At 36.8% G+C, this 24,598-nt stretch overlaps 2 protein-coding genes and 1 long non-coding RNA gene across 4 annotated transcripts; 2 read left to right on the top strand and 1 right to left on the bottom strand.

The window, feature by feature from the left end:
* Window positions 1-738: 738 nt before the first annotated feature.
* On the top strand, window positions 739-7,472 carry LOC149045906 (uncharacterized). 2 transcript variants are annotated; one of them, XM_089206672.1, is made up of 3 exons: window positions 739-910; window positions 3,674-3,805; window positions 4,766-7,472. In XM_089206672.1, exons 1-3 carry the CDS (start codon window positions 906-908, stop codon window positions 6,429-6,431), a joined length of 1,803 nt encoding a protein of 600 aa, XP_089062798.1. In that variant the 5' UTR covers window positions 739-905; the 3' UTR covers window positions 6,432-7,472. The 2 variants fall into 2 exon arrangements, with proteins under 2 accessions (XP_089062798.1, XP_089062799.1); XM_089206673.1 differs by lacking the exon at window positions 739-910 and adding an exon at window positions 1,727-2,275.
* On the bottom strand, window positions 7,255-18,297 carry LOC149045905 (thymocyte nuclear protein 1-like). Its single transcript, XM_089206678.1, has 9 exons — window positions 18,144-18,297; window positions 17,304-17,338; window positions 16,512-16,583; window positions 15,118-15,213; window positions 14,601-14,662; window positions 14,138-14,171; window positions 13,717-13,785; window positions 8,511-8,592; window positions 7,255-7,835 (listed from the first exon to the last, which is right to left on the bottom strand). Exons 1-9 carry the CDS (start codon window positions 18,202-18,204, stop codon window positions 7,765-7,767), a joined length of 582 nt encoding a protein of 193 aa, XP_089062804.1. The 5' UTR covers window positions 18,205-18,297; the 3' UTR covers window positions 7,255-7,764.
* A 3,177-nt stretch (window positions 18,298-21,474) lies between these two features.
* On the top strand, window positions 21,475-24,402 carry LOC149045904 (uncharacterized). The gene is made up of 4 exons (XR_016186456.1): window positions 21,475-21,645; window positions 21,756-21,843; window positions 22,612-23,123; window positions 23,495-24,402. It is a non-coding gene; the product is annotated as an uncharacterized LOC149045904 (long non-coding RNA).
* Window positions 24,403-24,598: the final 196 nt, after the last annotated feature.

The following is a 24,598-nucleotide window of genomic DNA, read 5'->3' as shown; positions in this document are numbered from 1 at the left end:
ACGAATAATGCACCTATCATCGGCCATCCCCTGGGGGGGACCCCGGGCAAGGGTGGGGACTTTGTAAAGGACCCTGTCAAAGTTCTTATTTTCCCCCTCCTAGGTGGGGACACAGAGGAATCAAAGTTCCCCTCCCTGAGGGGAATCACCTTCGGCAGCTTGAAACCTGACAAGAAAACAGTACTTTATACCCTTAACGAAATGTCATGTTTTAATAGTGCTTACATGTTCGTAACAATGCAAATTTCAATGTACTGCTAAATACAATCACACAAAAAAATGTTAACCAAAATACAGTGTAATACACGATGTCTGTTCAGCTGACTTTTTGGACTTAAACCGAATATTTACAACAATGTTGATGAGCATTTCTGATCTATTGACAGCATATCATAAATGATAAACCTATCAAAATTCAATAATGCTCAAGTGGAGCACATATCACAATAATACTCAGGCATCGCATCCGCATCTTCTTCAATACGTGCGCCGAGGTCGCCATCACAAACACGAGGAGAAAGGTGGACCACGTTCTTCTGCACAGCCGTCTTCATGTTTATTCATTTAAGACAACTTAAAATTGACCTGTTTCGTTTGCAAAGTCCCCTGTTTTCCCCGCGGTGCAAGGCTTTTGGAAAACAAACCTCCGTCGTTTCCTCCGCCTCCAGGGTGAGTTAATCGTTCAAATCCCCGTAGAAGTCCCCATTCAAGGTTGAATTTGCCCGGGGTTCCCCCCCAGGGGATGGCCGATGATAGATGCATAACTCCCAAAACTGTGGTGCGTGTTAGGATACCATTCAAAAAATTTATCTTCACAGTAGCGTTTCCTCATTTTTGGATTAGGTGAACGACCTTGTTTAGCCGGCTTAGCTACTTCTTTTGGATTTGCTGAGAAAGCAGTGGCTATGAAGTAAGTCCTCTACGCGTATAAAACATATGGATCCAAATATTTCCTAAAGAAACCGACCAGAATTTTGACGAAGCAAACATTAACTGACTCGATAATAATGTTGTGTAATCATGCTGAAAAAACACTATAGTTGGTGTTAACTACTTGGGAATACCTGACCATGGCTTTCTGTACCGCATTAATTCGATTTAACGCCGCGGCGTTCGTTAATTTTTCTTGATTCGAGTGCAGCGTCTTAACGAGGGCGGCGTTTCTTTAAGATCCAATTTTTTTCTTCCCAACGATGGCATGTGTTTAGTGTTTGTCTTAAAAGTCTTTTTTTAGATCGTTCTCAATTTCACAATTTGCATGTTAATACTACTACAGCAATTGTTTAAGTGAATAGAGCGAATAAAGATCTGATGTCGGATATGCTTTCTCGACATCAGACCTGGTACATACAAAAGGATTTGTGTCTGGTTCATTAAAAATTTAAAACTGCGATTGAAGCATTGATGAATGCGTGCTTTTTGAGTTTATTATCCGAATAAACGCCTCATCATGTTGCGGCGTTTATTCGAGGGCGGCGTTTATTAACATTTCTGTACTAAAATGCAGTGTTTATTCGAGGGCGGCGTTTATCAACATTTCTGTACTAAACTGCAGTGTTTATTCGAGGGCGGCGTTTATTAACATTTCTGTACTAAAATGCAGTGTTTATTCGAGGGCGGCGTTTAATCGAATAAGTACGATATGCAAATTTACGAATGAGAGAGAAAATGAACCCTCTGATAACCAAGACCAGAAATAACTTTGGGAATCTTAACCAGATGAAGTTCAGAATGACACTGAATTTACAGCTAGTTAGTTTTCTTATTGCAAGTAAAAGCACAGTGATGTCATGATTGGTACTTTAGTGATTACTTAGAGTGTATCAAAGTGGAGGTCCTGCTCCTGTTTCACTCACAATTAAAATTGAAAAATAAAAAAGATTCACGCATCATCAACATAAAAGGGAAAACTTCAAATTTCTCCTCTTGTGTACAAGATTTCTGGGAAATCTGAAATTCACAAGTCATCTCACACTTATATTAAAGTTCACACGGCAACGAGGTGGACAATCAGACATAGTTTGATGCTACTTTGGTTTACAGATTTAATGAATGTAACTGAAGAAGTTACAATTCATAGACCTAACGTTTTGACACTCCTGTCTAGTGCCTTCATCAGGGGTGATCTAAACACTGCAACAAGAGGTCCTTTTATATGATTACTAATTAGCAGCCTTTTTTCTGACGAGGTGTAAATGGCATTAGGAAGCAAACCGCCATTGTCACGATTTAAAGGAGTGTGGGCAGAGTTAATATGCCAAGCCTCCAAACAAAGGTGCTGGTGGTAACACTGATTAGTGGTGATAATTTTAGAATTATCCCACCCAATTGTATGGTTAGTTAGGCATGTGTGCTCTGATAAAGCTGAATATTCCTTTTTGCGAAAGAAAACCTCTTTTTGATGCTCTTTTAAACGTGTACCAAACTGACATTTGGTCTTGGTCTGGTCATCTCACGCTTGTTCATAAATATACGAATCACATTCGCCTTCATGTAAAATTCATGCATCACATTATAAATCCGGCCCTGGCTTAATCATGTATAAACCCTTTTCCACTCTCTAGACTATGCTGTTTGCATTCTTAAAATATATTTTTCTTCCCTCACATAGTACCTAGTATTTCATTTTGCTGGTCTTTGTATGTTTGAGTAGTATTCTATTTTTATCTTATTTATATCATACAAGAGTTGTGTGTATTTGTGAACAAAAAAATCAGTTAATTAGTAGTCTTGTAATACTTAACATTGCTTGCTATTTTTCTTCCCTTCCATAATGCCCAGTATTTCATTTTTCTGGTCTTTGTATGTTTGAGTAGTATTTCATTTTTAGCTTATTTATATCATACAAGAGTTGTGTGTATTTGTGAAAAAAAAAAAACAGTTAATTAGTAGTCTTTTAATAATTAACATTGCTTGCTATTTTTCTTCCCTTCCATAATGCCCAGTATTTCATTTTGCTGGTCTTTGTATGTTTTAGTAGTATTTCATTTTTAGCTTATTTATGTCATACAAGAGTTGTGTGTATTTGTGAAAAAAAATTAGTTGATTAGTAATCTTGTAATACCAAACTTTGCTTGTAGTCATGTTTCGTGATTTAGATCTTTAAAAGTTTTACTGGGTCAACAAAGATACCAATACCTGGAGCTTATAGTTATACATAGTCCCTAGGAATCGTTTTTAGAAATTAATATAAGATGCTGAAATTTCTAACTAAGGGAGAAATTTGCAAGAAATAAAAATAGCATAAAAGGAAGGTCCAGGGCAAAAATGTGGGATGCAGAAACCTCCAAAAAAGAAAAAGAAAATGTGAAATTCAGAGTTTTCTTACAGAAGTTATGCATTGTCACTCCATGGTCAAGGTGCACGAGTGACATGAACAGTCCCTTCTTTTAAGTACACATGTGTGTCTTGCAGCATTACATGGACACATGATGTATGAAATTTTCACAAATGACAGGAATATTGGATGCAAATCCCTTGAAAAAATAGTCTGAAATGTATGAAATTTAAAGAAAAAAAATTAAATTATTTTGAAATGAAAAGGCTTGTCTCAAGTCCAAAGCAAAAACCTTTGTGGGAAGGGCATTACTGACAATAAATGAAAATTGCTGTTTAATTTAAAGATTACAGTATCTAGTATATACTAATACATGGTTATCTTTGTGTACAACAGGGTAAGACTTGGCACAGTCATGTCTATTTTTCCTCAATCTTGGGGAGTAATGTTGATAGCATGCCCAATACTCATGTTGGTAATGGTCATGTCCTTATTTGTAACCAGCTCACATTGGATTGAAAGCTACAGGTAGATATATTTGGCTTTTTGTGAATTTGTTATTTAACTAAACCTCTCCTTAACCTCTCCTTGGGCTGATGGCTTCATAAACAGGAAAAAAGTATTTAAATACTAGATTAGAGGTAGTGCTCTCAATAACTGGAATAAAGTGATAATGGAGGCATAAATGGTATGTTACAGCCACAGCATGTAAGCTAAGGCAACAGTGGTAGTAACACTTGCCAAGATCTTTACAACTTAAGGTTACTTTCCACCTTCAGAGGCCGAAAAATTTGATTTTTCTTTTATTTGAGTAAACTGAATTCAAACTTTTAACAAAATGTTTCCACAAAAAACCTTTTCTGAAACCTTTAAAAGCAACTGAATAATTTAGAAAACATATTTTCAAATTAAAGGTAGTAAATCAGGAAGGTGTCATAATCTTGGACCTGGGTGAGTCCCCTGGGGGAACTTTAGCAGCAACCACTCTTCTTGGGGCTCATTTTTCATGTTATTTCCATATCTTGTCCACATTGCACACTTGACAAAATTTACAGGAGGAAGCCCTTTGCTTATAAAAAAAATCTTTGAAGATTTGCAAAATGTTTGGGATCTGTTTGGTGATTTCCAACACAGTTGATTAAACCCTTTACACTCTAATATTCTCTATACTGTTCTCTATAAATCTCCTAAGGACAAGGAGATTGTGTTTAACAATTAAGAGCTTCTTTAGTGGGTGATCATTTCCTTTTTTCTCATGACCTTAAACTGTGATTCAGGGTTGACACTGTAAGAAGAAATTAGATGCTGTTCACTGTTTAGGGCCCAAGGGTTAATGTGTAGGAAGTAAGGAACAAAGAGGTAATAAACCACAGCTTAATTTCAACTGTTTAAAATCTTTACCATAACCATTATGAACTTGACAATAGACTGTATTTAATACTGTGTTTCTTTAAAATATGTTTAAGGCATAAATTTTGTCTCTTACAGGCCATGTGAAGAGACCCTCAAGTTACAAGAAAATCTTGTAAATGAACTTAGTGACATTCACCAACAATTGCAGGAATTCCTCCTGTTGAAAAAGGAACCATCGAAAGAATTGGCTGAGCAGTTAGAAGAAGTTATAAAACAGCTTGATAGAAAGGAAGCTGTGGAAAGTGTGGGCAACAATGATAATATTTTAGATGTGTGTCCAGAAGTTTACAAGGGGACAAACTTAAGCTCCCTTGAGAATGTTTGGGTGATGACCAACTGTACCAATGTTAAACCTCTTGATTCTGTTGTCAGTGTTCTGGTCAACACTGTTGCATATCCCAAGCAAGATGAGGGCCATATTGAAACCATTATAAAAGGCATAACAGAGACTTACCCAACAGTTCAGGTGTATTTGGCAACAGGAAGTGACAATGTAATAAAAGCTACCCGAAATTATAAAAATGTTGATGTTGTTCTGATTGATAAAGCTCAAGTAGCTAAGGGATGGAACATTCTGGTAAGGAAAGCCTCTACTCCTTATGTACTGGTTGCACGTGATGTGTTTCACTTCACATGGCTAACACAACTGGAGAGGCAGATTCGTGTTATCAGTCAGATACCATATGTTGAAGTTGCTGGTGGATCATACCGTAACTTCTCTGGTCACTGGAAAGCAGGATGTGTCCAAACTACAATGAAGAACTACGTCTTAAAGTACCAAGAGGGATACTTGCACTCAAAGAATGAATGCATGTTCTGTGATTATCTTCAGGGACCTTTTGTAACCAAAACAAGTCTGTTCAAGCTTGATGAGATGCTTCCAAATGAAGTTTTGTTTGAAGACTGGTTTTCAAGTATTGTTCAGAAAGGCAGCTTAGTGATGTCATGCCCAGATGCTATGTATTTTACAACAGATTACTGGTCGTATTCCAAGAGAACTGATAGAGATGTTTGGACCCCTTTGGCTAAGAAATGGCAACTAAATAAAGTGCTTCTGCCAGAAGGGATAAAGCATTCCTTCTCTTGTAAAGACATTGAAGTTACTTGCGAACCTGACCATGAACTACTCCCTTTGTGCTGCCTAGAATGGTATGCTGATGCCTTGGCATTTTTTCAGAATTTTACTGAAGCTCACAATCTAACATTTGAACTTGATTGTGGTTCTGCATTGGGTGGTGTCAAGTTCAAAGGCCTTATTGCTTGGGACATAGATGGAGATTTGACTTTCCTTTATACTGGTATGAACATTTTTGGTGAAAATAGAACAATTGATTATTTCCAGAACAATGGGTACAAGTTACTGAGATTTGAACCACAAGTGCAAGGAGGTAGTGCTGGATATGTGAATGTCCATTTCGATGGGTTTGGTATTGAAGTATGGGGAATGGGTGACCTGACAAATAAAAGATATCTCCCTAGTGAACTGCAGAAATATGAAACATATACAAAAGCCAACATTGAAGGTTACTGGATTAATACACCATTTTCTCCTGGTTTGTTCTCAAGAAATCGCTATGGAAGAGAAGTGCTTAAACATTCTCAGTCCTGGCGTAGGACAGCTTCTAAAGACAGTTGGATTAATTATAAGTCTGGTAGGTTTATGCCTTGTGAGAGGTCAAGTGGTTATGGTTGTGTACATGATTTCCCTGCTGATGGTAACATCCCATTTTCAATAACTTAACCACTTTCATTTAATAATGCAGAGTGTTTGACAGATGAGATTTGTCCTGATATTGGACTGTTGGAAGTCTCTAGCCTGAATTAAGGGGAGATCACCATGGAATACAGGGAAGAGTTGTCATATTTTTCATTATTATTATTTATGGGAAATATTTAAACAGGCTTGCCAAGTTCAACTTAAAGCTGGTTTACATGGGGGCCTTTTACAAACAGGTACATGAAAACCAATTAGCTGAGGAGTAAGTCACATGTAGGGGTTTAGTTCATGCAGTTCACAACATTTGTTGAGGAGTTTGTTCTACATGTAGGTTGGTACTCTACATCAGCTTTTTACCTAATATCAGAACCTTTAAGATAGTGGCTTTAGTAATGGCTAGGCACTAGCAAAAACACTGCTTTGCCCTGCTGCTATCCAAGTCTAAAGAAACGATGACTCTTCAGCAACTACAGTATTTTAGTTTCTGCTCCAAAAAGTTGGAAATTTCATCTCTCTAACCCTTAAACTCCCATGAGTGACCAAGACAGAATTTCTCCTTACAACATCAATACAATATCAAGCAGACAAGTGATGCAAATAAAGAAAAATATTAATCAGGGGATTATAAGTTGATCTAAGACCAATTTCTCCAAACTAAAATCACAAGAACTGTAGACAGTAAGGAGAATTACTGATAAGATCTTGGGAGTGAAAGGGTTAATGAGGAATTTCAAAATAATTCAGGGAAGTACACCTGGGGATCTTCTTTGAAGGTAGGGGGAGGTGGTCAAAGCTGTTTCACCTAGTGTTAATTATGCCCAGATGCCTCTACTGCTTCAAACCTTCATTAAACCCTTGTTAATGTATTTAATTTAATAACCAATAAATTCACTTTTATGTAGAGTAAGTAACTGAGAGAGTGACAATCCATCGCAGCTTCCATAATCTGAAAGAATTATGTAGTTCTAGTCACACTTGGGACAGGTTGTATGCAGCTTGTTTGGTATTTAAGAAGTTATTTTTTTTCTACAAAAATTGAATTTATTTAATAAAAATTTACAAAAGCAATAGACAGCATGTTTTTTTTTTTTTTTATATACCATAGAACACAAGTCATAATTGCAGTTTTAGAACAGCAGGATTAGATGAATAGTTATTCCATGTAAAATAAACATACAACAACCCCACAAAATTTAGTGTTAAGGTACTTAAAATTCAGCTGAATTGACCAAAATAACCCAAGTAACTCAGGAATAATAACCTCTGGAACAGGAATATTTTTCTTCGTGAGAGTGTCCTAAATTTAATTTACGTTTGAAAAATTCCCGGTAGGGTGAAAGAGCATTAATTTAATTTATTAAATTAATTTTCCACAACTGGCACCACCCACTGGTTTGTCCTCCAAACTACAAATGTATTCAAATTCATCTGAAATGATAAAAGGGGAAAGAAAATTTTACGTTAACTTTTCGAGGTTTACAAGAATTGTTGGGAATAATTTGAGTGCAAATGACTTGAAACAGCAGTGAAACATTTAGTGACTTGAGAGTTACTTCATTCATTTGCTATGTTCTTTAAAGGAAAGTGCTTTGAAATTTGTGTGAGGCAAATATGAAAATGAAGAGGATAAGTTTCTTAAAAAAAACTAAGGCTTGTCGCTGGGGTGTTACAGGATAATTTGGTTTTATAGCAACCAAGTTGATAGTTTAAATTGGCCATTCTAAAGAGTTTTCATAACTGATGTTTAGAGAGTTAAAACTTCCTCATTCACTCCAACAATGACTTAATGCTGGAAATAAAATAAAATTATCTTGCAATGTGAAATAGATATTTCACTTGTATGACACAAAATAAATATCAAGTTTACCTTGACTTTATCACTCTACTGGGTTCTTTACAAGTATTTTGAATGTGTGCTTTTAAAGAAGTTTACTAATAAATGAGTAACTACATCAACTAAGTAATTGCATCATGTGGGTGTCATGCCAACGGCTAAACATAATTATAAAGTTAAATTTGGTGACTATTTTTTCACAAAAGACAAATTAAACAGACATCAAGTTGTTAACTATCTAATACAGTTGTAAAATTTGCATGATTTACCCTCAGTAACAGGTTGAACTGATAGTCGGGCTGATGTGAAGAGAGCCACTGACTTTAATGGACCATTGGTTGCCTTGTGTTCCTATTAAACACAAAAATAAACCATCAACAAACAAACAGGTTACTCCAAGTGTTGTGTACTTGCAGAAAGCATTTTACCAGTGAGAGCCAGTGCTTTGCAACTTTTGTTCTGATGAAGGGCTATGCTCCAAACATCAGCTTTGAAACTCTTTACAGTGGCCCATTTACATCATCAACTTGATTAACCCATTGACATCCGATGCGCCCTCATGCGCCCAGAAATAAAACCCCTCTGAAATTCCAATGCACCCTCATGCGCCCTGTCAGAAATGGCTTGTTTTGATTGGCTGTAGCTTAGAAACAAAACTCCCCTGGGTATTGAAAAGCAGTGAAACGTGACATGCAAAAAATAAGACCAAACTCACTATTCCACGTTAACCGTGCGATTTTTGACAAATTTTTCAAAAATATGTCGTGGTCTAAGACATGGCTTCTGGAAGAATTGATGAAAGTTAATTTTCATCCGATGAAGAGCAAGAAGTCTTCGCTGGTTTTATCATCGAAGAAATTGAAAAAAGCGACAAGCTCGTCAAGCACAGCATGAACAAAACTTGCTTCGCAATGTGGATGACGAGATGGAAGACTTTTTCGACCTACGGTCGCAAGAAAGGGGAAGCGATTCCGAAGTTGAGCTATACGCTAGTGAGGAGGAAGAAGGAAGCGACGAAAGTAGTGATGAAGAATCTGCCGCAGAAGAAAGCCGACCAAATGCTTTTCAATGGTCTAGCTAATTGCGACAAATTAATGTTGAGGAATTCTCCATTCGTCGTGGCCCGACCAGAGATCTCGGAGAAAATGCAACTGCCAAAGATTTCTTCAATGTATTTATCGACGATGCTTACATTGACGAAATCGTCCGATACACCGTTGCGTACGCTCGTTCGAAAGGGGATCGATCGTTCACATCTACTCAAGCGGAAATTTCAACGTATCTCGGGCTAAACATTCTCATTGGAATCCATGAACTTCCTTAGCTGACAATGTACTGGGATTCTGACGAGTTTGTTGGAGTTGATTGCTTAAAAAAAACGATCCCAGAGCACCGCTTCATGACTCTGGGGAAATATTTACATCTTGCTGACCCGACCGCAGAAGACCAAAACGATCTCCTCTGCAAAGTTTGCCCCCTTGTAACTCGCTTGGAGCAAAAGTTTGCCTAAGCGAAGAACATATATGCATTGTTCAAAGTGAAACTTTTCATTTAGACGTAAAAATTGGTTTGTTCTTGCTCATGACTCGCGAAAAGTAATTTTATAGCTGCGCCTTGTGACGTGTCGCGATGTCGCTATGGCGGGCAAATTCAAAATTGACCCGCGTTAGAAAGTTTAGGATTCCTTTTGTTGAGGAAAAATTTGCGATCTGTCTTTTGGTGTTGTATTTGAGGGAAAGCTTTTTACATGATTCTGATGGAATAAGAGTGCAAAAGAGAGTCATCATACTGATAAATACTTTCAAAGCTGAAGGCAACCTTGCTAATGACTGGCTTATACTATTTTGCGAAACGAAACGAAACGAAATCAGGTGAGATAGAACAAAACTAAAGGAATAATGTAGATATATTTTCTAACAAGGTAAAGAAAACTTTCACATGGAATTTGGAGTAATCGTTCATTAACAAGAAGGATTTTTATTCATTTCGCAAAATAGTAATTTTAGGAGCGTTACTATTTTGCGAAATGGAATTTTTCACCCTGCGGTGACAACGTGACCTCTTCCATGTCACAAAAATACATTTAAACATTACAAATTAGTATATCACCGAAGATTTTGGCCTCCTCTTATTTCTTAAACCGTATTAAAATGTATTTCGCAAAATAGTAATTTTAGGAGAGTTACTATTTTGCGAAATGGACAATTTTTACCCAGCGGTGACTAACGTAACCTCTTTTATGTCATAAAAATACATTTAAACATTGAAAATTAGTATATCAACGAATATTTTGGCCTCTTCTTATTTCTTAAACCGTATTAAAATGTATTTCGCAAAATAGTAATTTTAGGAGAGTTACTATTTTGCGAAATGGACTATTTTCAACCTGCGGTGACAACGTGACCTCTTTCACGTCACGAAAATACATTTAAACATTACAAATTAGTATATCACCGAACATTTTGGCCTCCTCTCATTTCTTAAACCGTATTAAAATATATTTCGCAAAATAGTAATTTTAGGAGAGTTGCCATTTTGCGTGACCTCTTTCATGACACGAAAATACATTAAAACATTACATTATAGTATATCCTCAAAGATCTTGGTCACCTCCTCTTTAATTCAGTAATTTCTAAACTAATTGAATGTAGTTATTCCGAAAAATGTTTATTTTGCGAAATGGATTATTTACACTCGGCGGGCGGGAACTCGAGAATAAGGGCGAAGGGATTGTTGCAGATTCCCTTGAACTTCACAATGTTTGGATGTTTCAACTCTTGAATGATTCTTGCTTCCTTTACAAACGTTTTCTTATCCAATATGTCCTCGCCGAGCAATTTCTTAACGACGACTTTCTCCGCAGCGGCCAATTTCCCACCCGCATCAGGAACAGTCTGCCAGTTAGCAGTGAACACAGCGCCATAAGCGCCCTTACCAATGATTTCCTTGTTTGTCAAACTCTTGAAATCATGAACTGGAAGACCTGAACAGTCGATGGTCTTGGGCTTAAGAACAGGAAATTTAAAAGCCATAATCTTGCCTTATTTAGCAGCACACAAAGCGAGCACAAAGCGAACTTCTTGCAGCACGTGGAACTTGCGCAAATGCGAAACACGATCTCTTGCTCGTAAGGAAGAGGTGTGCGACGGGGGTGTAATCAGAAGCGCGTAACTTTTCCATGTATATTATTTTTAATAAAAATTTTGAAGCAAAGTAACTGTATTACTTGCGATTATAAAACTGCTGGACGACTATTTCGGCATAGTTATGCTTCTGTTCTCTATACGAGACGGAGAGTCTAAACATGTTTAGCCGCCACTGGAAAACTGTCATGTTGGTTTTGCACCGAAACAGTGCACACCCTTCAAAACGCACGAAATGGAGTCTTTCAAATCTCTCAGGAGAACATGCCAACTTCCCCCTAGAATAGCTCCGTCGCTAGTAAAAACAGCTTTTACCTCTTACTTTCCGCTCCCTCCCATGTAATTAATTGGACACAACCTAGGTTTGGGCCTTCAGCGGGGCTCTCTTGACTTGGTTTCGGCGTCACGCAATACGGTACTACACAGTTGTCGATTTTGATTAAATGAACCTGTTAGCCCAAACCTCTTGTGGCATGTTTATTGAGATGGAGTTATTAATTGGCTCTTACTTAATCATTTGAAGCTGAGGAAAGGAAAACACCGCCTTGTTGCTTGGCAGTGAAGAAGTACAGACCACAGCTAATTAAAACACTTACGTACAAGGAAAGGTGAGACCTGTAAACCCAATCTGTCACGAGTCAGTTTTCTCAGGCGGCATTTAAATCATTTATGGTCCATTTTGCAAAACAGTAATTCTTCCAAAATTACTGCCTCGCGAAATAAACTTAGAAGACTTTCATATAGGTGAAGATAGCTTAGACCTTTTGAGATTTGATAGTGCTTTAAATTGAAACTTACCGAAAACCTATTGTATGACACGAGAATAACAACATCGTTACCGCTGAGTGAAAATAGCCTAGCTATTACGCAAAACAGTAATTTTTCTGACATTTCTACTTTGAGAAATTAATTATATCTGGATAGAGAAAGAGGAGGTGACCGAACCCTTCGAGAATATACTATAATGAAATGTTTAAGCGTATTTTTGTGACCCGAAAAGAAAGTTATTGAGGGGTAAAAATAGTCCATTTCGCAAAATAGTAACTCTCCTAAAATTACTATTTTGCGAAATAAATTTTGAAACGGTTTAAGAAATAAGAGGAGGCCAAGATGTTCGGTGATATACTAATTTGTAATGTTTAAATGTATTTTTGTGACATGAAAGAGGTCACGTTGTCACCGCAGGGGTGAAAATAGTCCATTTCGCAAAATAGTAACTCTCCTAAAATTACTATTTTGCGAAATGAATAAAAATCCTTCTTGTTGATGAATGATTACTCCAAAATCTTTGTGAAAGTTATCTTTACCTTATTAGAAAATACATCTGCATTATTTCTTTTGTTTTATTTCATCTGACCCGATTTCGTTTCGTTTCGTTTCGTTTCGTTTCGTTTCGCAAAATAGTATAAGCCCTAATGACTCGCTGTACATCATGAAGTTGAATCCGTTCTCTAGCTTTAGAATTTTTTTTGAGAGAGCCTGATGCTCAAGTTGAAAATAAAATTTGACAGGGGGAAAGTATATTTAATATGCAACTTTGTGCAGTTTCCCTTCAGTAGAGTGAAATGAAGACATTAAAATCTTAAATTATTTTGGCAGTGGTCTGTGTGTTCACTGTAGCAGCCATTTTCTCTGGAATTTCAGGGGGTGGTCTGAGCTCTAAGGTGTGGGGCTCAATGGGTTAATGATACTAAATTACCTTTTTATACTCTCCCTCTGACCCAGCACCACAGTTCCTTCAGAAACTGACCCTCTTTATTTATCTGTTGTTGATCAGCCAGTACCTGTAATCTATGCCATTTAAATTTAAGAATTTGTTCATGCTTAGCGTGCATATATTGAGTTATGGATGCACGCAGGAAGTTTGGAGAGCTTGAAAAATGTGTAAGAGTAGCTTGAAGCACAGCGGAGAGCAACTCTAGCTTTTGAGAGCTCTCCAAACTTCCCAAGTGCATTCATAACTCAATATACACACAGCTAAAAGCATGAGCAAATTCTTTTATAACAGAGCGACAACAAGGATCTGCATGAAGAAGCCTTAATTGTGATAGAGTGCAAAATTCTCACAACGCACAAAAAAAAGGAAATAAATGCCCCTATTGGCTGGTCAAAAACACAGCACATTTCATACTTTGGTTTGAGCGAGAACATTTGATCCAGTTAACCGATAACTATGAATGAAAAAAGTGTCACTAAAAAAAATGCTCACGCCATCTTATTTACGCATGGATGTGCATAAATAAATATTTTGTTCATAGCGGCTCAAATTTTTATATAGGGGAAGCATGCATGCTGTTATAAAATTACTTTATGGATGAGTGAGACATCTTACTTGATGAAGAGCTTTCAGTTCTTGTAGAGAAATAAAGCGTTTCATCATACGGACAAACTTTACATCCACCTACAAAAAAAACCAGTAAATATCAAAAACACAGTTTGCACCCGAAGAGGTACTCAAAAAAGAAAGGCCTAATTTTCTGATGGTCTGTTAAATTCCCCTTCCAACTTGCCTTCTATTTCTTTTAAAACAAGGAGAATTTAATGTTGCATCAAAAGACATGAAGCTTTGATCATTCTATGCTGCCCTTAATTAAGATACACCTTCAGTCATCACTCCTGCCATAGGATACTTTATAGTCAACCAATCCATTATGAATGCAATACCTTTGTGAAAAAAGATAATACATTCAACCTTTCCTAAGTTTACAAGTCTTCTTTCAAAGTTATTTAATGTTGCCATTGCTACAACTTACCATGAACCATTTGGGGTTCTCTTTCTTAGAATTCCTTTAAAAAAAAAAAAAAAAATGAATCACTAAATGTAGATCAACTAGTTAAATATATCAGCAGAACTTGAATGTTTGTTCACATTTCCTCTCTCACTATCCGTGATAACATAGTGAGTTACTGAGATTTGCATATGCACATTTTTTTAAAGGCACCACAAAATGACCTCATGCATGGTAATAAAGGAAGGTGCTGACTATTAATTTTGTTATGATCATCCTCTAGAAGGATTGTGATGGCAGACCTTTGGAATACATACAAAAAAAACTTGTTGGTGAGCCTGCTGGTTCATGTATACAACAAACACCCAGCATACCGATATCAAAAACAGCACAGAGATACAAGTAGAGGACGAGAGGTGGGAATGGAAAGAAAAAAGATTTCATCTCAAATATTTGATCAATAATTTTGAAGCCTGTTATTACTTACGGGTCATAATGAGGATCTGCTTTATCAAATTGTGTATAATCCACATAACTTTCTTTGACAATCTACAGGTTCAAATGAAAGTATATCAGTTGGTTGGAAGATTGACCACACATGACCATAATACACTTTTCAGAAATGGCTTGCTCTGGAAATCTGAAATCTGGATAAGTTTCATTTTGGATCACCTGCCCATCCTCCCCTAATTTTGTTATACTTCCTTGTCTCATCCCTGAATTCACTAAAATGTACTCAAACAACCATCTTTGAGCAGTTTCATCCAAATCATTTTTTTCTAATGGAGATATATGTTACCTGGCTTCCCCCCTCCATTTTTTTTGTAATACAAACATCAAATTAACCAATATCTGCAAGATTTAGAGGACTGTGGAAGAGAGCAAGAGATTCTTCTCGTAGAGGAGGAAGTAAGCTGTAGACTCCTACATCTTTTGGGAAGATTTAGTCTGTAAAGTAGGTTGTCAACTATGGGGTTGAAACCCTCTTCAATGTGAGATTTTACCTCCACAATTGCAGCAATGCCAGGGTTTTTACAGTTACTGTGATAAAAGAATGCAAGGTGACCACTCTTCATTTGATCTCGCATAAAATTTCGAGCCTGAAATGAAAGTAGAATACAACCAAAAGAGATAAATTCCAAGTTAATTTGCAAAATTCACCAATCATTAAATAAATGCACCTTAGCAGAGATGAAATCATTTTGCTGAGCAATTTCTCTGGAAAAATTACATTCAACTGATGACTGAGTTGACCCTGAATATTTTGACCATAAAAAGGGACCCTTAAATATTTACTAATTTTTAAGAACTTGGTTCCTCTCATCAGGTTTGAGCAAGAAAGGAAGCAAGAACTATTTACTGTGTAATTTATTACAAATTGATGCTCCTCAAATGAAATATCTATATCTTTAATTAATCCTTTGAGCCTCATTAGCAACTTGCTTCTAATCTCTCTGTGCAATATTACCTCCACATCACACATTAAGGTAACAAAAATATAGAAAACAATCACTAGAGAAGCTCTTGATTGTTAACCAAATTCTCCTTGTCAGCATCTTAGGAAATGTATAGAGAACAGTATGGAGAATATGCATAGTGATGTTAGGTTGTAAAGGTTCATAATAGATGGGAAAATTTTCATATACCTAGTAATTTCTCACACCATCCCAACAGGCTGTTTGATTGGGTTCTTTCTTTAAGTCCTCAATGCCAAACTAAGATAATGTTCAGAGAACACTCCTGATTACCACTCACTGTTATTAACCCTTTAAGTGATTAACAAGTAACTGCACCCTATAATAACTAAAAATTATCCAGCAAACAGGTCACGAGAATATTCAAACTTATCAGGTCAAAGTTGTTACATGTATCTTGATCTGACACCAAATTCTCGAAACTTATTTACAAGGAAATATGTAGCAGCTAAAGGAGAGAATTAACAATCAGATCTTGGGAGTTAAAGGGTTAAGTAAGATTTATATTAAGTGGCTGGATAATACATTAATCGTAAGATCATAAAAAAATTATACATCTCACAAAGATACAGTGTAAGTGAAAGACATTTTCTTGGTTTTAGGCATAGGAGTGTGGATGGTGTGGCATTGATAAAGGGGAATTGGAAAATTAACTAGAATGATAGGTTTAAAAAATGGTAATTCTACTAACTTTAAGACTGTGGCACACTTGAAGTTATTGAGAACTTTCATCTCCCATAAAATTGAAGGAACTTAAATAATGTGGAATAATTAAATGGATTTAGGTGAAATGAAGTAGTGCTGGTGTAAACAGATTATCAAGGCTGAAAACACTTAAAATGTTAACAAAGGAAAAGAATCACAGCCTCACTTAAATTGTTTTATTATTGTAAATGTTGGCTTTTAGAAGTAAGTTGTTGTACCTTTACATCTACTCCTTTCTCAAATCTGCTTTCAGGTTCAGATTTCATAAGCCATCTTGAGTATTGCACTTCCTGAAAAATTCAATGATAGTAAATTTAAAGTTTCAAATTCATCCCTTTTATTTAAGAAAAGTCACCCACAGTCACTGACAAAAATATTGTTGTAAATTCTTAAGTTAAGAATGTCATTTCTGTTTCTTAATCTTTTGAGATATAGCAAGCATTGAAGTAATATGAGTGGGGCCTATTTATACATTATTATATTCAGATTTATTTGTTATTATACTTGGATACAATTTGTTCTAGAAGTGGGAGGGGTTTTTGTACAAACAGAAGAACCCCGCTAACTCAAACTCTGTTAACCTGAACCCCCCCTGTAACTCAAACAAGGTCTGATTTCTTTCCAACCCATCTATTTTCAATCATTTACTATCAGCTAACTCAAACACCCAGTAAATCAAACCGTCTATTCTGTCCCTCGGGAGTTTGAGTTACCAGGGTTGTACTGTATATCATGACAAAGTTCTTAACCCTTTGGCTTGGAATGATTCATTGATTAATGAACTAAGTAACTTTTACTTCATTTTGATTTTATTAACCAATTCTATTTAATATTAAAATAGTCTCGTAATAATTTTTCACTTAGATTCATTTATGCATATCTTATAAATTTATCTTGTAACAACAGACTGAGCAATAAGTCCAACAACATGTTACCTACTATGCTTTTTACACAATATCCTGTTTACAGGACACAAAAACTGTTGAGGTCAGTAGTAACCACACACTTACTTTTTTTGGAGTCTTGCTTGGTTTGGCACTCTCCTCTATGGAGAGAGTGCAGTTCATTAATTTATCAATAAACTGCATTTTCAAACAAAATTTAAACAATTCCCACTACATCCGTCATTTAACCTTACTGGTAAAGTTAGGTTCCCTTCCAGTAGTGTAGCAAGCAGCACCTAGAGTGCCATATAATACAAGCAGTCCCTCCTTTTAAGCAGAGTCTGTCATGCATGTCAAAAAAAATTTTGAAAACATTTATGTTTTAAGTGCCACAAGGAGCTCTTTTTACCTTTATTCTTTTACTATCATCATTTTTGACATTGCCAAAAAGGAGGGACTGTTTTGTTTAAAGGTGCTAAGACATCCCCCCACCCCCACCCACCCCCATCAAGTAATGTGATGTCCTATTATTCCTATTATTATGTAATCAATGCAGCAAGATGAGGGAAATGTTAATAACGTTCACTGTTTACGGCCTAGCACTCATTAAACGTTTTGGCTGTATCAAAATACACAAGCTCTTGAAGTCCTCCCTTTTCCTATAGTAAATAGTTCGAAATAGTAATTTCAGTAATTATTATGGCTCCCTGATGATAACACGTGACATACAGGGCGATATAGTATTCGAAGCATACTAGCATGCAGGTTTCAAGTTCTGTGTAGATAGATAACATAACTTTCTCCTCGACTCCGATTAAGACTTCCGCTCAGGTTGTCGAAACGTCAATCACCACTACCGACAACAGTCCTCTTCAGGACTACACTCACCCAGACGATCAAACTACACTATTACATGTTACCCCCGAGTTCAAACCATTTACTGTATAACTAAATGTCTTACTCTACCTCTTTTTGCAGTTTTTGAATGTTTGTCACTGTCGACCTTCGGCTTCTTCTTAGGAGGCATCTTGAATCCCCCCCTAGCGCGCGCGGTGTCGGCTCTCTAGACTGAGCCCGCATTTCTTTCGTCTATTTCATGTGGTAACGCAATCCAGTGGTTTGCTTAACCGTCACGTCGATTCCTTAAAGAGACCTTGAGCTCTCCAGGGTATTAGCGGGCTTCTGATTTATCCGTACATGTGCACAGTTCTTAGATATGAAAGAAAACGATGGCAATCTCGAGTACCGGGTCATTTTGGCTCCTTGGCAGCGGAGAAGCCAAAATGACCCTGGACTCGAGAGTGACACGATAGTGAAAACACGTAGCTTGGCTACGGTCATGATAAAACTCGTTGTTTGTATTTTGACTCGCCCAACAGGCTCGTCAAAGGTATATTTGTAAAAACACTCAGCTGTACTGACACACCAAAACGTATAATAAGATATATTATTTTATTAGGGTCCCCGAAAATTGTTTTGGATGGTAATTGATCAGTACTCCAGAGTGGCGTGGGGGGGGAAGGAAGAGCAGGGGGAAGATAGCCCTTGGGGACTTGGGTTGGGAGAGGGCGGGAAGCAGGGTCCTACCAACCAGGCAAAGGCCCTATATATAATTGTGGGAAATTGTACCAAATGCTGTAGGAAAGTGCTCAATACACGTGAGTGTAGAGCGAAACACAATTCAAAATGACTAAAATGAAACACGCACGATTCTCTGTTACTCTGAGTTTCATGCTTACGCACTCGTCAGACAGATTTAATGAAAAACATTCTTGTAGGCTAATTTATATATAGAAAAAAAAGGTAGCTGCTGATTACAATGGGTTTTTGTAATATAATAGGTGAGAAAAAGCGAAAATTACAATAGATGTGGGTGTATTAATGAAGGACAATGGGGCAGTAGGTGTGAATATATTGACGAAAGTCTATTGTAGCAGGGAGGCGTCAGATATTCTTTAAGTAAAACTTGTTTTCGTGACGGCATTTAGATATAAGTTCGGATCTTTTATTCAGCAAGTTGTTGCTGTTGGACTTAATAATCATGAGTTTTTCGGTCAGGCAAAGGTCGCATCTTTTCGTCGTGTTGTTGTAGGGCCTGGCTCTTGCAATAATGGACCATTTTATGTTGAAGTTTACAGAGTTGTCCTTCAGTTGCCGGATGTATTTGGATAGTTCAGTGCTGTTAGTGTATTTTCTGTGTCAGAATGTAACCCTGTGTTGATTAAATCTTTGTTTAAAAGTTCCTTCGGTCAGTCCAATGTAGTTCTTAGGGGTCGTTTTGTTGTCTGTAGCGGTGATTTGTGCGTTGTCATAACGCTGGAAGACAGGCAATTGTTGTTGAGCGGGCACTGGACAACTTCCAGAACAAACCCACATGCAGACTTATTAACCCAGCCAAAAGTGAAATCGGACGTTTAAGCAAACATATACTCGAGAATATCAACACTACTGTCAGACAAAAAAACTGGACTTAACCAATGGAAAAACTCCTACTCAGTGATCAACTTGTTCTCTGATATTCAACACAAGAACCAACACACTTTTGATGTCTTCGACATTGAAAACTTTTATCCATCTATCACCGAAAAGCTATTAACAGACTCTATCTGCTTTTCCAAACAATACACTACTATATCGGATCTTGACATTAACATTATTATGCACTCAAGGAAATCACTACTTTTCAACAACGGTACGGCCTGGATCAAAAAAAAGGGTCCTTTGATGTTACCATGGGTAGCTACGACGGCGCGGAAGTTTGCGAATTAGTCGGTTTATTTATTCTCTGCGGTTTAGGTAACACCTACGGAAAAGAATGCATTGGTCTGTACAGAGACGACGGACTTGCCGTATTCAAAAACATCTCTGGACCACAAGCCGAAAGAATTAGGAAAGACATCACCAGTCATTTCAAGAACAACGGACTCAATATCACTATACAGACCAACTTGAAAATCGTCAACTATCTCGATGTCACATTTAATCTCAACAATGGAACGTACTGCCCTTACAGAAAGCCTAACAACCAGCCGCTATACATCAATGCAAAGTCAAACCACCCTCCCAACATAATCAAGCAACTACTTGACTCCTTCAGCCGTAGAATATCTGATAACTCCTGCAACGAAGACGAATTCAACAAGGCTATGACGGAATACGAAACTGCCCTCAAATCCAGCGGACATAAAATTTTCTCCTCAGTTCAAGACCTGCTCCTTGTCGAAAGCAAAAAGAAAAAAAAAAAGAAAAAGAAAAATTCTTTTTTGTCCATTACCTTGGGCAGTGCAAGTTCTTGATCAAGGCCGATGTCTAGTGAGGGATAGCAGCAATGCTTGCAAACAGGAGACCAATGAAGAGGGCAATCTTTACAAGCAAATAATGAAAAAAAAGTCTAAGTCTGACATACATGGTATAAGTCACATTGACAATAGTGCACAATCATCAGTATACAATTAATGTCGCAGTAACAGAAGAAAAGAAACTACAGTACTACTTGTGGATACTGCAGCACCCTCACACACACACATCAACCATGTGTAATTACTTACATAACGTGAAGTTATACGCATGCATGTAATCAAATGAATGCATTTCAATTTCGTCTTTGTCATTTGCTACAATTGCAGATGTGTGTGTACTCTTACACATGAATGCCATCACAATGGAAATTGGTGTTTTTTACTAAAAAAAAACAACAACGACAAAAAATTGGAAATATGTACACATGACAAGATGCCAAAACAGTTTTTCAGAACTACAGAGCACAGTTCATGAAAAAATGGACACATAATGAGTTAGTTGTGCATTGAAGTTCAAAATGGGTTGGATGATTATTTCTAGCACCTTTGATTATTTCAAACACCAAGCTGCCCTAAAGTCAGGGTATTTGGGATCATTGCGGTGGTAACCCACGCTGGTTAAGCAATTGTTCAGGTTGGTTTTGCTATTTTGAAAATATTGAAAGACACTTTGTATGGTACAAGCTTGTATTTGAGAAGCCAAAGGCTGGAAGCAGATATCTTGCAATGTGATGTTTGTGTCTTCATGGTGAACTTTTTCGTTCTGAAGATCTAATACCTAAAAATAGACATAAAAATATTATAAAGACTGTTGAATCCCTTTCTTTTTTTTGATCAATCTCTGAATGTTGAGTATAGCAGTTAAAATATGTTGTTTGCCTTTGCTATAACATCTGCAAACGGTTATCAACACTCGTCAATAGCAGAAATTAGGGACATTTTTCTCCCTCGGTGAATTCGGTCAGTGGTTTCGTCAAGTACTACTACGCATGCACTTTGAGATCAGATTTCATGTTTCATTTCAACATGGCTCGGAGCTTTGGTCGATCACAAGGTTTTAAATACTCTTTCCACCGTAGTTTTTTAAAAAAATATTTTAAAGCAAGAAGAAGTGGATCTAAAGTTTATTTTTCGAGAGACTGATTAGCTTGAGAAGATCAAAGAACGAGGTATGAAATGTTCGAACAGTTGATACAAAAATATTATAGTTGACAAAAATTAATGTGATAGTTAAAGGGTTTTTTTATTAACAAACAAAATTTATTTTTAACAATTTCAGGACTTTGAGATCGCGTGAAATAGAAGAATTGCCTTCTATGGACCAGCACATGGGAACTTTCAGCTCATTTGAGTGAGCAACTTAGCAGGTACTTGACTAAGTTTGTTTTCAGAAAGTGCTAGAAATAATCATCCGTGCATGCAGCTTGGGTCCACACCAGGCCTGGGTCCACACAAAGCTTATGCTTTCTTTTAATTAACAATCTTATAGGGCCTTATACAGCAACCCTCCTGTTTCCGTGCAAAGGCTACAGCGTGTGTCAGCCTCGTTTCTGAAAGGCATCCTATCTATCCTTAAGTCGAATGCAATCAAAGTTAACTATTCCTCTGAGTTGAGACAGAGGATCATGATATTGTTAGATATGATTTTAGATGAAGAGATAAAAAAGCACAGAATGGAGTTAGCATGCTCTATGAAAAGGACGATTTTTCTCGCCTAGAGCTTCCTCCATATTGGTGGTATTATTTAAATAATTTTGGAGAAGGAAGAGCAGTTGACTTTCCTATTAAGTTAACCCTTTAACTCCCTGATCAAATTTCTCATTCTCCTTACTGTCAAGTATACAGTTCTTGTAATGTTAGTTCAGAGAATTTAGCATTGGATCAACTAATTATCCCCAAATTAATATTTTTCTTTATTCTCATCACTTATCTAGTTGATCTTGCGTTGATATTGTAAGGAGAAATTCTATCTTTGTCACTCATGGGAGTTAAAAGGTTAAAAATTGTCCTTACTCATTCAAAAAAGTGTTTCATGTCATGTACTGTTTAAATCAAATTAGTGCCAAATTTTCCAGCTGAGAAAGTTGTGTTATATCTCAACAGAATTGTAACATGCCCTTTTCTCTCTATTGCAGAGCTTTATGGCCTCTTGCCTGTGTTCCAGAAGAAGAACATCCAGAGCAGCACCTTCAAGAGAAACACTACTTAATGTCACATTATGATGTTAAGCCATGATAGCTGATGATAGTTTTAACTTTCATTCACTATCATTTATTATCATGTTTGCATTCAAATGGTTCATGATAATTGACGATAGTTGACAAAATCATGCAGAGATGGCATAATTGTAAACAAATATGGCGTGCGCCGAGGTCAGCAATATCGATGGCATTAATAATATCTGTAAACCAAATTTGATAGCTATTTTAGTCAATTTAACATTTGCCATTTAGGTTTCCACAATATTGCTACACTTTGCCCTTATCAGTTCTAATCTGTCATTTTTGTTATGGCGGGAATTTAGAAATTGTATACATTCAGGGGTTATTCATCCATCAAAGGATCATCTTTTATTTTATTTTGTTTACTCTGGAGTCACCAGGCCTATATGTGCAAAAATCACATCCAGAGGATCAGAGTTCTACTGGTGAGTTCACTTCACTTTGATTTTTGTCTCTTTTTCAAAAAAAAAAAAAAGAAAGAAAGAAAAAAAAACATTTGACAGTTAAGTGTATTACCAGTGTAACATGTAGTGACAAACTGTCACTTCTTTGTTTTTGCTTCCGTGTTTGATTGTTTCTTTGTCTTTTCTAAAAAATACAGATCATTTTGTCTAGCTTGGGTAACTTGCTTTACAATTTGAGAAAGTGGAGTTATAATGTAATTAAGGGGTTTTTTTAGTTGGCTTGACTGAGTATTTTATACGGACTGTAATCTCATCATCGTTTTGGCTTTCTTTTGTTTACTTTTACCTAAATTTTGTCTGTTTGTTTATTGATTTTTCTTGTTTTGCCAAAGGTCATCCTCGGGCCCATGGGTTTTGGCTACCACACATGTCTCATTAAGTGTTCAACCATTGGTTCCTTGCTGTCACACTCCTTCGAAATCCCTCTTTTGTCAAATAGCGCTGGTGGTGTTACAGAAGAAGAGAAGCCAAAATATGTTGCATTTCTTCAGTAGATGTAAATCATGAATCCGCCACACCAATCTGATCTATATAATTTTTTCCCAAATCATTTCACCCAGTAATAAAAATAGAACTGCCTGCTGAAGAAACAATTGGAAGGGTTATTAGTCTCACTGGCCACATTCTTCTATTCCAATACTTACAGCTCTGTTGTAGTATTATATGAGAGGTTAACATCTGTGTATAATGTCATATATAGGTAGCAGTTTGTAACGGCGTGAAAATGCACCTGTCTGCTACTGCTGTATTGCAATTCCCAAAGCCCTTTTTGTTCCTTGCCAAAAAAGGGTGAACCCTCTCCTGCCTTGCCTGATTAACCCTTTAACTCCTGTGCATGAGCAAAGGAGAATTTCTCCTTACAATATCAACACAGAATCAAGCTGACAAGTTAGGAGAATAAAAAAGAAAACACAATTAGGGAACTACGAGTTGATTCAATACCAAATTCTCCAAATTAATATCATGAGTATTTTATGGCAGACATTAAGGAGAATTACTAATAGGATCTCGGGAGTTAAAGGGTAAAACCCCCTTCCCTTTTGTGCTCCTAATCGAAGCTCTAAGGTGATTCGATATTTTTACGATGTTCTTTTTTACTGGCTGTAATAGGACTCTTAGTTCGGCCAAAAAACTTCCAGCTGTGGCGCGTTTTATAAATGATTAAATTACAGAAGAGTCCTGTAAGTTGTCTGAAGTTGTTAAATTGAATAAAGTCGAAGTCGTTGTCTCTAGTACTGAATATTTCGTACTCTCCTTTATCTCGAATCGTTTCTGTTTATTTTTTTTTTGGAGTATTCTGAAATTCGCAGTTCTTAAATGCCCTTCCACATTCAGTCACGGGCTTGAACCCTCGACCTCCCGCAAGGCAGTTCGGCGCCCTACAACCCAAACAGGCGGCAGTTTAACGACACACCACATCAGCAAAAAAATAAATA

Source organism: Pocillopora damicornis, chromosome 5 (assembly GCF_964200805.1).
Source record: "Pocillopora damicornis chromosome 5, jaPocDami1.2, whole genome shotgun sequence".
Lineage (NCBI taxonomy): Eukaryota > Metazoa > Cnidaria > Anthozoa > Scleractinia > Pocilloporidae > Pocillopora > Pocillopora damicornis.
Note: the sequence above shows the minus strand (reverse complement) of the source record. Positions and strands in the feature narration are given on the sequence as shown.